This window comes from Aegilops tauschii, chromosome 3 (genome assembly GCF_002575655.3).
Source record: "Aegilops tauschii subsp. strangulata cultivar AL8/78 chromosome 3, Aet v6.0, whole genome shotgun sequence".
In the NCBI taxonomy this organism is placed as follows: domain Eukaryota; kingdom Viridiplantae; phylum Streptophyta; class Magnoliopsida; order Poales; family Poaceae; genus Aegilops; species Aegilops tauschii.
Genome location: NC_053037.3, coordinates 518,336,591 through 518,351,048, shown reverse-complemented (window position 1 = coordinate 518,351,048; position 14,458 = coordinate 518,336,591). Strand labels below are relative to the sequence as shown.

At 45.2% G+C, this 14,458-nt stretch overlaps 1 protein-coding gene across 1 annotated transcript; it reads left to right on the top strand.

The window, feature by feature from the left end:
- Nucleotides 1-11,377: 11,377 nt before the first annotated feature.
- Nucleotides 11,378-14,123, top strand: LOC109741862 (uncharacterized). Its single transcript, XM_020300948.3, has 4 exons — nt 11,378-11,709; nt 12,637-12,695; nt 13,141-13,322; nt 13,828-14,123. Exons 1-4 carry the CDS (start codon nt 11,538-11,540, stop codon nt 13,901-13,903), a joined length of 489 nt encoding a protein of 162 aa, XP_020156537.1. The 5' UTR covers nt 11,378-11,537; the 3' UTR covers nt 13,904-14,123.
- The last annotated feature ends 335 nt before the right edge of the window (nt 14,124-14,458 follow it).

The following is a 14,458-nucleotide window of genomic DNA, read 5'->3' as shown; positions in this document are numbered from 1 at the left end:
CCTAATCCTGCTCTGCGGGGTCTCCGCATGATCACTAAGGCACTAGTGGTACAATGGTGCTCCTTGAGCTGTTTGCTAGAGGTGGAAGAAGGCAGACACGCTCTCTCCTCCTCTAGGTATGAGTCTAGTTCTAACAGGTTGGAACCCTTTGCATGGGTGCCCTGGGGGGTTTATATAGGCCTACCCCCCAGGGATACATTGGTAATCTGCCGGGTGTAGGACCCGGCTGTCAGTATCTCTGGCCGCCGGCTTCTCCGCCGCCCGGTGGGCCCCGCCGACTGGTCTGGTACGGAGCCGACAAGCCGCTCCCGCCGCTCGCGGGTCTTGCCGGCTGCTGATCACTGTAGCCGTGATGCTAATGACGCAGGCTTGGTCGGGGGAGCGTGGCTACAGTCCCGCCGCCTGGCGGGCGATTACTGTAGCCACACCGCGTCTCATCTGGTTGATGGCGCACGGGGCCCGAGGGAGGGATAAGCCGCCTGCTGGAAGCCGGCTTCCCTCAGGTCCGGTTGCCCTGGCTTCCTCCGTCTTCAAGGCTCTCACTGCCTGGTAGGGCCCGCCGCCTGCAAGCCGTACAGACAGGCCATCGTGGGAACAAGGCTCCGCCTGTCAGGAGTGATGTTTAGGGGGGAGAGGCAACACTGCCGCGTCGTGCGGAGATCTCCGCCTGTACGGGGCACTGTGGCCACGCCCGGCCCTGGATTCGGGGGGATGGGCTACGCTGTAGCCATACCCTGTCTTGTCTCCTTGATGAGGGCGCAGACTTTGAGGGCGCCATGGGCCGACTGCTAGGGGTCGGCCTCTCTGGAGGCCGCCCACTAGGAGTCAGTTTGTTGTGATGCCGTCTTCTGTCAGTCGGCCGCTCGGCCAACCGGCCACCAGAAGGCGGAGATCTATCTTGACGTCTTGAGGGGCGCAGCCGGCCCCGTTGTCTGAAAGGTTCTGGGGCTCGGGTTAGGCTACCTGTGGCCCATTTCTCCGACAGGAGACCTACTAGGACTCCCTAGTCCTAGTAGGATTCCACCTCCCACATGGAATAGGAAAAAGGAAAGGGAGAAGGAGAAGGAAGGAAGGGGGCGCCCCCTTTCCCTAGTCCAATTCGGACCAGTCCATGGGGAAGGGGCGCGACCACCCTTGAGGCCTTTCTCTCCTTTCCCGTATGGCCCATTAAGGCCCAATATGAATTCCCGTAACTCTCCGGTACTCCGAAAAATACCCGAATCACTCGGAACCTTTCCGATGTCCAAATATAGCCTTCCAATATATTGATCTTTATGTCTCGACCATTTCGAGACTCCTCATCATGTCCCCGATCTCATCCGGGACTCCGAACAAACTTCGGTCATCAAATCACATAACTCATAATACAAATCGTCACAGAATGTTAAGCGTGCGGACCCTACGGGTTCGAGAACTATGTAGACATGACCGAGACTCATCTCCGGTCAATAACCAATAGCGGAACCTGGATGCTCATATTGGTTCCTACATATTCTATGAAGATCTTTATCGGTCAAACCGCATAACAACATGCGTTGTTCCCATTGTCATCGGTATGTTACTTGCCTGAGATTCGATCATCGGTATCTCAATACCTAGTTCAATCTCGTTACCGGCAAGTCTCTTTACTCGTTCCGTAATGCATCATCCCGCAACTAACTCATTAGTCACATTGCTTGCAAGGCTTATAGTGATGTGCATTACCGAGAGGGCCCAGAGATACATCTCCAACAATCGGAGTGACAAATCCTAATCTCGATCTATGCCAACTCAACAAGTACCATCGGAGACACCTGTAGAGCACCTTTATAATCACCCAGTTACGTTGTGACGTTTGGTAGCACACAAAGTGTTCCTCCGGTATTCGGGAGTTGCATAATCTATAGTCATAGGAACATGTATAAGTCATGAAGAAAGCAATAGCAACATACTAAACGATCAAGTGCTAAGCTAACGGAATGGGTCAAGTCAAGCACATCATTCTCTAATGACGTGATCCCGTTTATCAAATCACAACTCATGTCTATGGCTAGGAAACTTAACCGTCTTTGATTCAACGAGCTAGTCAAGTAGAGGCATACTAGTGACACTCTGTTTGTCTATGTATTCACACATGTACTAAGTTTCCGGTTAATACAATTCTAGCATGAATAATAAACATTTATCATGAAATAAGGAAATAAATAATAACTTTATTATTTCCTCTAGGGCATATTTCCTTCATTCTGCCCCCTCCCCCCCACCGATAGTCGAACATTGTAGGTAGGTATCCATGCCACAGAGAAAAACTGCACCTCTGCCCTCTCAAATTCCAGTAGGCCAGCCGCCCTGTATCTTTGACGTGGGCAAACACAAATTCGATGGCACTCTTTATCGATCGCACAGCCACACACTTCATCCATGTTTTTGATTCTATCGATATCTCACGCCGATGATCCCTCCACTCCCTTCTCGTGGATCGCTTCCTCTATATATGATATATCCATGACTCTGTTTCACACACATTGCATATGTTACGTTTTTTTGTTTGAGATATCATCGACACATTGCCTCGGTTTTGCCGAAACCATCTCTCTCACACCCACCCACGTACGTACCTGCACCTAAAGAAGAGGTGCACGCAGGACGAACGTACTCACGTCTCGTTCCCGGCCACACCCGCGCGGGTACATGGTGGAGTTCGTTTCTGTACGAAAAGGCAGCCCACGTGATAATTTGACGCGTGTAGCGGTTGTTTACTCGAAGGAGGGTCAGGTACCACGCCTAGACGGAACAAAGTTCGACTTTACGCGTTTGTATTAAATAAAGTTATATATTCCTCCTCAATGGCACGTAGTACAGAATATAAAACGATTGCCGTGGGGAAAATGGAAAAATCCGCTCCACTATATACAACGAAGCCTGCCTGCCGGGTATGTCTCTCGTCCCACGATCTCACACAAGCTGTTCTTACTTGAAGAAACCTCCTACTTATGATTAACCCTCCCGCAAGCATCCGCAACTACGAGAAAAGTATTAAGAATAAATTCTAACCATAGCATTAATCTTTTGGATTCAATCGGTCCCTTACGGAATAGCGCATAAACTGGGGTTTAAGCTTCCGTCACTCTCGCAACCCATCATCTAATTGCTACTCCACAATGCATTCCCTTAGGCCCAAATATGGTGAAGTGTCATGTAGTCGACGTTCACATGACACGACTAAGGGAATCACAACATACATACTATCAAAATATCGAACACATATCAAGTTCACATGATTACTTGCAACGTGATCCCGTGACCTCGAGAACAAAAGTAACTACTCACAAATGATAATCATGCTCAAAATCAGAGGGGTATTAAATAGCATATTGGATCTGAACATATAATCTTCCACCAAATAAACCATATAGTAATCAACTACAAGACGTAATCAACACTACTAGTCACCCACAAGCACCAATCTATAGTTTCGGTTACAAGATTGAACACAAGAGATGAACTACGGTTTGAGATGAGATGGTGTTGTTGAAGATGTTGATGGAGATTGCCCTCCCCAAGATGGGAGAGTTGTTGGTGATGATGATGACGATGATTTCCCCTCTGGGAGGGAAGTTCCCCCGGCGGAATCGCTCCGCAGGAGGGCGAAAGTGCTGCTGCCCAAGTTCCGCCTCAAGACGGCGGTGCTCCGTACCGAAAGTCCGCTCCTTATTTTTTCTAGGTCAAAACGACCTATATAGCAGAAGATGGGCACCGGAGGTGGGCCTGGGTGAGCACAACCCACCAGGGCGCACCTGGGCTCCCTGGCGTGCCCAGGTGGGTTGTGCCCACCTGGTGGGCCCCCTCTGGTAGTTATTTGCTCCAATATTCCTCCAATATTCCATCAAAAATCCTCGTGAAGTTTTAGTTTGTTTGGAGTTGTGCAGAATAGGTGGCCTCACGTAGCTTTTCCAGGTCCAAATTTCCAGCTGCCAAAATTGCCCTCTTTGTGTATACCTTGCATATTATGAGACAAAGGCATTAGAATTACTCCAAAAAGCATTATTATGGATAAAAACCTCATAAATAACAGTAAGGAAACATGATGCAAAATGGATGTATCACTGCATAATAAAGGTTTCTATCATAAGGGGCAATATAACGTGATGTTCTTTTGCACTAAGGGGTTGAGCATACAAACAAAAAGCGCATGGCAACCTCTGCTTCCCTCTGCAAAGGGCCTATCTTTTACTTTTATGTATTTCCTTTTATGCAAAGAGTCAAAGTTTTTCTCTCTATTCCTTTTTATTTTTTCTCTTTTGGCAAGCATCATGTGGGGAGGAATGATCTAGGCACATATATCCAGTTGGATATGGGTAGCATGAGTTATTATTGTTGACATCACCCTCGTGGTGAATACGTTGGGAGGCGAAATTATAAGCCCCTATCTTTCTATGTGTCTGGTTGAAACGTTTTGCTCATGTGTATGCGGTGAGTGTTAGCAATCATAGAAGACTATATGATGGTTGAGTATGTGGAGCTCTTACTTAGACTCTGTTGAATAAGTTGAATTGCAATTGCTTGGTGACTGAGAACATAGGTTGTTTAGTTTCAAGAGAATTCATTGTTTGAACCTTAACATGTGAATTGGTTGCTACTTTAACATGAGAAATTTTATGAGAAAGAGTTGTTGTTATGATGCTAGGAAAAGTGATTGAAATTGTCATTGATCAAACTTGTGCACTTTGCTAGAATTCACACTTCATAAATTATTTCTTTTATCGTTTACCTACTCGAGGGTTGTGCCCACCTCGGTGGCCTCCCGCACCCCCTCTTTACCCTATAAGTTCCCAAATATTCCAAAAACCCTCGGGGTTAACCTAGATCAGAAGTTCCGCCGCCGCAAGGCTCTGTAGTCACCGAAAACCAATCTAGACCCTGTTCCGGCACCCTGCCGGAGGGGGGAATCATCACCGGTGGCCATCTTCACCATCCCGGCGGCCACCACGATGAGGAAGGAGTAGTCCACCCTCGGGGCTGAGGGTTTGTACCAGTAGCTATGTGTTTAATCTCTCTCTCTCTTGTGTTCTTGAGATGTCATGATCTTGATGTATCGCGGGCTTTGTTAATATAGTCGGATCATATGGTGTTTCCCCCTCTCTATCTTGTTGTGATGAATTGAGTTTTCCCTTTGAGGTTTCGTTTTATCGGATTGAATACTTTTATGGATTTGAGAGCACTTGATATATGTCTTGCATATGAATACTCGTGGTGGCAATGGGGTATCATATTGATTCACTTGATATGTGTTTTGGCACTCAACTCGCGGATTCCCGAGGTGACATTGGGGTAATCTACACATAGGGGTTAGTGCATGTTCTTGTCTTTGTTTCTTCGGTAGAAATCTTGGGGCACTCTTTGAGGTTCTTTGTGTTGGATTGAGTATTGTGAATCTGAAATTATTTGGTGTTATTTTAGTACGAACTCTTGGGTATATCGATCAGAAAGAATAGCTTCGAGGTGGTTTCGTACCCTACAAACGATTTCTTCTTATGTTCTCTGCTAGATAAGAACTTTGGAGTGATTCTTCGTTGCACGTTCAGGGATGGTTATATGATCCAATTATATTAGCGTTGTTGAGAGATTACACTAGCGAAAGTACAGACCCTAGGCCTCATTTTCAAGCATTGCAATACCGTTTGTGCTCTGTTTTATAAATTGCTACCTTGCTGTTTTTTATTATTCTGATTACAAAAATCAATATCTACCATCCACATTACACTTGTATCACCATCTCTTCGCCGAACTAGTGCACCTATAGAAATTGCCATTGTATTTGGTGTGTTGGGGACACAAGAAACTTTTTATTATTTGGTTGCAGCATTGTTTGAGAGAGACCATCTTCATCCTACGCCTCCCACGGATTGATAAACCTTAGGCCATCCACTTGAGGAAAAATTGCTACTGTCCTACAAAACTCTGCGCTTGGAGGCCCAACACGTGTCTACAAGAATAAAGTTGTATAGTAGACATCAAGGGTTATGTTCTAACCGCTATTGAAGTTCGGGGTTGTAAATTGAACTAGGGCATGACCTCAAAGTTGAAATATGCAATTCTCTTTAGAATGCAATATCTGTAAAGAATCAAAAAATAGTTTCCGTTCGCATAGAAAGAACACATTTTCAACCATGTGCAATAATGGACAATAAGCTGTCTTGTACATCAAAATAAACCTAGGCATCCTCCTGGCCGTGCATCAAAATAAACACTTTATTTTTTTGTCCAAATTCGTCAAAAAGGGGCTGAAAATCAATTCCAGCTGTAATTTTAAATTTGTTTGTCAAAAAGTGTGAAACTTTCCAGAATTTGTGAGCATGGTAGTGTTGATTTTACATATATGTTTCAAAATTTTCTGGTCACTTCGATTTTATTGTTAAAATTTGACAAAAAAGGGCCTGCAATTGGAATTCTACTATATTTTTCAATCCTTTTGTCAAAAGTTTAAACTTTCCCAAATTGGTCAGCATGGTGGTGTTTATTTTTTAGAATGTATTCAAATTTTTTCTAGACACTTTGAATTTTTGGTCAAATTTCAGTCAAATACCTACCGTGTATGCCGAAATCACCTTTAGACCAGCTGAGAGGGGTAATTTAAAAAATTTAAGAGTTGAGGGTTGTGTTGTAACCCAATTAAACCAGGGCGTGAGTTCATAGTTGCAATCACTTTAAAATGCAACATCTGTGAAGAATCAAAAATAGTTTCCTTTCGAAGAAAAAGAGACACATTTTCCTGTCATGCGTAATTGTGGAGTTCGATACTGGATAGTCTCTTCACCTCCGTGGGAGGGTCCCGGTCTACTCCTCCCATTGTGGTCTCGACTTCTTCTTTCAGGTAACGATTGGAGGCTGACTTGCTCGCCTGAGCGAGGCGTTAATAGTGGACATTATCCATAGTCATTGTATATGGTACTCCTCCATTTAGGTTCTTATTTAGGTTCAACACTAAAAATGGAAGATCAAAACTTTCAGTTTCTTATTTAGGTTCTGTACCTTAACCTGAATCTGCATTGGATGGGAATCATGTTGAAATTACCAACTGAATTGCAAGAAGGAACTTACATTGTTACATTTACTCTTTACACCAAACCTTCCGGCTCGACCCGCTGATGGTTTGGCCTCCATGCAGGCTGATGCGTTGCTGATGGGAGGTAGACGATGGCATAGGAGATGGTGGAGGGGCAACATTAGCTCTGTTCTTGTCATGTGTGCGCATTTTCCTCATCATTCTCTACGTCATCATAAATTTTTGCACATATATAGAACAAATAGTGTGATCATTTTCCTCTGAATGATAAAGAAATATATGTGGCACTGATCACATACTGAACTTTTTATTCATGGAACCTTAGAAAATATGCTTTCTACCTTTTTATGTGCTTCCAAGAAGTTTAGTCTATTGCGCACTTCATGTTCCTTATGTTAGTTGTTATCTAGATACATGTTAATTCATGTCTTCACAAGATGGTCCGTCAAGGTCGGCATCAGCATCCTGAGGCCTGACTGGCTCTCCCCTGGTGTCGCCTATGTTGGAAAACGTAGTAGAAAACAAAAAAATTCGCCCTACGATCACCCAGGAAAAATATGAAGATGCATAACGGGTTGTGATCAATGATCGTTACAGACTCCGGGAGTGCAGCAGAGGTAGACGAGTCGGTGTAGATCATACTTGAAGTCCCTCGAATGTTGATGACGGTCCCATGAACCGCCCACGAATGATCCCTCGAACAGAAGACCGAGAGCACGACCTCTCTAATTGGTTGCAAGCGTACGGTCTTCACTATACGGCAGCGCTTCACCGTCTAGAGCTAATCGTCGTCGGAGAATTAGAGGGAGGAGATTAGAACAACACAGGGCTTCTAATTATGAGGATTAGTGGTGGATATGGCTCGCTCTAATTAGTCAACTGGGACCAACTAGAACGTGCACTAGATCAACTAGAGGAGGCTCCAAAACTTGTATGCCAATAGGGTGGAAATCCTCTAGTATATACAGGATTGGGGGGGGGGGAGAGGGGGCTGCCACCAAGGGGGAAAGAGCCCCCTTGGGGCGCCGGCCAAGGGAGGGGGACTCCCCCTCCAAGTAGGATTCGGCCCCCTTATAGGAAAGAGGGGGCGCCTCCCTTGTTGGGCCCTTGTGGCCCAATCCTTCTCCACCTCTTGGCCTTATTTGGCCCGTTGATATTAAATTAAATATATTTTTGTTCTAAACATTTTCAGAACATTATATATATAATTTAACATCTCCAAAAACATTTTCCACCAATATATATATATATATATATATATATATATATATAATACCCGATATTAACGGAAACCCTTTTGGTGACACCGAAACACTTTCGGGACCTCTCGAAACTATTCCGGATATTAATAAAACAATTCCACAAATATATTCTCATCACTCCCGTCCTACTAACACTCAACAGATCGTGATTACTTTAAGCTTGTGACCCTGTAGGTTCGGTAAATCATAGACATGAACGAAACCCCTTTGTTCAATGACCGATAGCGGAACCATGGATATCCATATCGGTCCCTATGATTACACGAATAATATTCGAGTGAACCTTGGCTATCATGTGATGTTCCTTTTGCTTCGTAATACTTTACAAAACCCGGTGTGCATCGGTGTCCTCCTAAGTCATCGCCATGCTCACTATACCCGATGTGCATGCGTGCGTAACAACAAGACTGTGCTGCTAGTAAGTGTCTGTATGGTTCTGTCCTCTGTCATTAGCACTTCACAATTTGTTTAACAACTCTAAAATATGGTTTAGGGCAGAACAGTACCAAATCAATATATGCACAGGGGGATTTTCCGGAATTGTTGTTTGTTGTTCCGGCCTCATTTAAACTTGCCTAGATAGGTATTTTATTGTGCTTCACCCCTTGCCATGTTTAATAACATTTAATATTGTTGGGTACATAAACGAGAGCGAACTAAATAACTTGAATGTGGTGTTTCGTCAATATGCAACTCGTTGCATATTGAGCTCCACTTAATTTGTAGTGTTGTTTGTTGCACTTTGCCATGCCATGCCTCATTAAACCGGACATGCATCATGCTTGATTGTGCATCATGCCATGTTTATGTGATGGTTGTTTACCATGTTGTTTGCTTCTCTCGTTAGCTTCGGTTTCGTTCCGGAGTTGTGAGGATTCGTTCGACTACGTCCGTTTGTCTTCTTCATGGACTCGTGCTTCTTCCTAGCGGGATCTCAGGCAAGATGACCATTACCCTCGATATCACTTCTATCTTTGCTTGCTAGTTGTTCGCTCTATCGCTACGTCGCGCTACCTACCACTTGTTTATCATGCCTCCCATATTGCCATGTCAAGCCTCTAGCCCACCTTCCTAGCAAACCGTTGTTTGGCTATGTTAGCGCTTTGCTCAGCCCCTCTTATAGCGTTGCTAGTTGCAGGTGAAGATGAAGATTGTTCCATGTTGGAACATGGATATGTTGGGATATCATAATATCTCTTATTTTAATTAATGCCTCTATATACTTGGTAAAGGGTGGAAGGCTCGGCCTTATGCCTGGTGTTTTGTTCCACTCTTGCCGCCCTAGTTTCCGTCATACCGGTGTTATGTTCCTTGATTTAGCGTTCCTTACGCGGTTGGGGATTTATGGGACCCCCTTGACGGTTCGCTTTGAATAAAACTCCTCCAGCAAGGCCCAACCTTGGTTTTACATTTGCCTACCTAAGCCTTTTCCCTTGGGTTTTCGCGAGCCCGAGGGTCATCTTTATTTTAAACCCCCCCAGGCCAGTGCTCCTCTGAGTGTTGGTCCAAACTAGAGCACCGTGCGGGACCGTCCCTTGGCAACTTGGGTTACGTTGGTACCTGTACGCTTCGCTCATCCGGTGTGCCCTGGGAACGAGATATGTGCAGCTCCTATCGGGATTTGTCGGCACAGTCGGGTGGTCTTGCTGGTCTTGTTTTACCATTGTCGAAACGTCTTGTAATCGGATTCCGAGCCTGATCGGGTCTTCCCGGGAGAAGGAATATCCTTCGTTGACCGTGAGAGCTTGTGATGGGCTAAGTTGGGACACCCCTGCAGGGTATAACTTTCGAGAGCCGTGCCCGCGGTTATGTGGCAGATGGGAATTTGTTAATGTCCAGTTGTAGAGAACTTGACACTTGACTTAATTAAAATACATCAACCGCGTATGTAGCCGTGATGGTCTCTTTTCGGCGGAGTCCGGGAAGAGAACACGGTCTTGAGTTATGCTTGAACGTATGTAGCTTCAGGATCACTTCTTGATCATTTCTAGCTTCTCGACCGTGCGTTGCTTCTCTTCTCGCTCTCATTTGCGTATGTTAGCCACCATATATGCTTAGTGCTTGCTGCAGCTCCATCACATTACCCCTTTCCTACCCATAAGCTTAAATAGTGTTGATATCGCGGGTGTGAGATTGCTGAGCCTCGTGACTCACAGAGGACTCACAGATTCTTCCAAAACAGTTGCAGGTGCCGACGATACCAGTGCAGGTGACGCAACCGAGCTCAAGTGAGAGTTCGACGAGGACCTTGGTCGTTACTATGTTTCGTTTCCGATACCAGTGCAGGTGACGCAACCGAGCTCAAGTGGGAGTTCGACGAGTACCTTGGTCGTTACTATGTTTTGTTTCCGGTTGATCAGTAGTGGAGCCCAGTTGGGACGATTGGGGATATAGCATTTGGGGTTATCTTCTTTTCATTTGGAGATATAACCGCATCGTGGGCGTTACAAGTTGCGCTTCACAATTTGAACAAAAAGCCAGGTGCTAATGTATAGCACATGTCAACCTGGGGGATGCAATTGCTCTTTTTTCTTACGACTGTGCCCTCATAGGGGATCTTTTTGCTGCATCATTTTGGTCCGTGCGGTTGGGGTTATCTTCTTTTTATTTGGGGTCAACCCGGGGGACGATTGGGGATATCTTCTTTTCATTTGGAGATATAACCGCATCGTGCTGCATCATTTTGGTCCGTGCGGTTTACGGCTGGGCTCGGAGGCCATCTTTTCGTCCGCGTGCACTTTTTGGTGCTAGGTCACGGGTTGGGCTCTGTGGCCTCTTTTATTTGTGCGCTTTGGCATCTTCCACAGATGACAGCCGTGCATGATCCTCGTGTTGACAATAATGTAGGCAGACTCCATCTAATAAACCGGTGACGCTCCGATTAAACTTCCGGTATGGTACTACGAGCAGCGATTCAGCGTCCCACGACGCGCGCCCGCGAACGGAAACCAGCGCCGTCCCTCGCGTGGACACGAAAGCCCATGCGGCTCGCAAAAAAAGGAAAAACATATAACTGAGCCCATTGAAATATATTTGGGCCGTGTTGGGGGCTCATGGAGGGCTTTGATTCCGGGGTTCCTCCGCACGGGCCTCTTCCGAAAAAACAGCGGGGGTGGAAGCAGGCCGGAAAGGCGCTGCCGCTTAGTCGTCGCCGTCGTCCTCCTCCTCTTCCTCCTGGTGGTGCCCGCGAGCTCCAAGCCCTTGGTCGGTCGCGAGGTCGGGCGAGGGAGATGGTTCGATCTCCGTCCGTAGCGGCGGCCTTCGCCGTGCTCCTCCTCTGCCTCTCCGGCCTCTCCCGCGGCGCCGAGCGGCTCGGGGCGAGGGAGTGCGAGGAGCTGGGGTTCACCGGCCTCGCCCTCTGCTCCGACTGCAACGCGCTCGCCGAGTTCGTCAAGGACCAAGGTGCGTGCGTAGCTACTGCCTCTCCCCTCTACTGTATCCATTCGTCACGATTGCGATCTGAAACCGAGCGAGGCGTAGGTAGGAGTGATTCCCGGATGTGATTTCTCTCTCGTAGTTCGATTGACCTGTGGTGCGGAATAGATCCGTGAGGGTTGGGTCGTAACTATATCGCGGTTGCAGCCGGGAAATTAGTTCTCGTTAGCCCGAGGAAACCCAATTGGGGTGGGAATGTGTGGTTCTTAGACCACCGAGCCTTTATAAATAGATCTCAAATTACTTCGGGGAGACAGGAATAGTGGACCTGGAGTTGGTGGATTTGAGGTTTTTTATATGATAATTTCTTCAGGCATCTGGGACGCCCTTTTGCAACTGAAGCTTGAAACCGGCTCTGAAATTGCGATTTGGTCGATTTGGGGGCCGTGACTTGTGGGAGAGCTTGAATTAAATAGCTTATTCCACGCTGATGTAGTGGGAACTTTGAGGTTTGTTCTCACTTGTAGAATAGGGCGGTTTTTGAACCTTTCTAGATAAAGGATGGGTCACCCCCCAACCTCTGCATCGATTGATGCACACAGCCAAGGCGGTGTTTGAAATGTGGGGGTTTCACTTTCATTCCGTAACATGTAAAAAAATTGTAGGCAGTGTTGATTATGGAACCTCCTTTATTTTTTGTCACAGTTGTTTTGACAATTTTGGCTAGGAGCATTCTGAAGCTAGCTGGATTGAAATCTGATTAATGTGAAGAAATATATTGTATCTAGATTGCTCATTGCTCGTCTTGGATGAAAGTTTTTTTGTTGAGTTGCTCCTTTAGAAGTCAGTCACCGTCTGTTGGGAAAGCAAGTCACAATGGATTCCTTTTTCTTCATCACACGTGCTAGTTGTTCCAATCGTCCTTTTAACAACATATTTGTTTTATGGTCGCAGAGTTAGTGGATGACTGTCGTAAATGTTGCACGGAGGATTCAGATGATTCTATCAGCAAGGTATGACCTATGAAGCTCCATGAATTCCAACCTGGTGACAACTGGTTTTACTTGTCATAAGCTGCAACCAGAACTAGTTTTCCTTTTTGGGTGTAGAGTACATGTTGTATTGTTTTCTGATTGTTGCTGGATTTGTAGTGTGAATTATCCTAAGATCTTATCGCCTTAAGTGTTCTTTAATATATTTTTTGTTTTCTCTTCTTGGAAGATATATTCAAGGCAAATGAAGGTTAGAGGTGCCAAATAGGGGCTTATTTTGATTGGATATTTTCAGAGGAACATGTTCTTTAGGATGTTACAGGATGATTTTAAGGCTCAACTTGAAACTATATCCTACACTGCACTAGATTTATAGGATGCTTTGAAGGTTGATAATGAACACTAAACATGCATTATAGCAGTGCACTTCACTTGATATAATATCTTCTGGTGCTTGGTATTGCAGCTTGTATACTCCGGGGCAATTATCGAAGTATGCATGAGAAAGCTGGTGTTTTATCCAGAAGTTGTTGGCTTCCTTGAAGAGGATAAAGATGCCTTCCCTTATGTAGAATCTCGGTATGCTTATGGCTCTCCACCAAAGCTCATAATGCTTGACGACAAGGGTGAACAGAAGGAGACTATAAGGCAAGTTCTACTTAACTCCTTACAAGGCAATTCGATTATAACTTCCTAGTTACCTGGGGAGATAACATACATTCTTGGACATCGTTCTTTCGATAAGAATTAAAATAACACTTCTGTCTCAATTTGTTACCATTTATCGCATGTCATTTGCTGTTATATTGTCCATCCTCTCTCCCCACGACATAATTCAACGTATAATATGATGGATGATGCAATAGGCAAGGGAATATTATATATGTTATTGTCCGAGTACTGCTTATTATTTGAACATAACAGCACAGACATAAAACTGGTTGGTATACTGGTACTGGAATGTTCTATGAAGCTGCAGTAGGACGTTGAGCACTAGGTCCTTTGCTAAAATGGCATAATTTCCGGTTGGCGCACTATTTTTCCATCTTCATCATAGATGAAATATCTTGTGGTTTGCTCAACATGCTTAACTCATGGTAAAACCATTTTTTCACTTCATCGGTTCAATGACTAAAACTAACCGAACTTGCAGGATTGACAACTGGAAGCGTGAGCATATTCGGCAATTTCTCACAGAGAAGGTGAAGCCAGCGAAATCAGAGACCTGAATACTCGTGACGAGTTCCTCTCCCTGTAGAACCATATATCGATATATGTATTTGTGTTCTTTTGCACGCAAAAACCTGGTCACCCGTGATCTTAACCTAAACCGGGCAGCATGTGTACACCTCAACTGTTTTAACAAGACAACCTGTCATGTATGATGTGCATTTAGTTTTGTTGTTGGAGAATGGAGAGTGGCCGCTGGATCTGTTATCTACAACTGAACATCACCAGTCTAAACTAGTGCCTACTACTCCCTTCTGCAACTTAATATAAGATGTTTTTTTGACACTGTTATGGACTCTAAAAGCATCTTATAAGAAGTTACAGAGGGAGTAGTAAGCAAGACCTAGTCTTTGGGGCCCGAGAGCAATCTGTATTACCTTGACGGTGCCTGAGTTTGTTTCTGAACGATTTGGCTAGTTACAAAGTTGAAGGAACTAGACGATTCCCTTCGAACAAGTTGCAAAATGGTAACAGGAGCCCCTGTGCGTTTGAGCATTTCTTAGTGAGCATAGTGGTATGAGGGATTGTGCCTCGTGTGACGCTGTCTGTGTAGT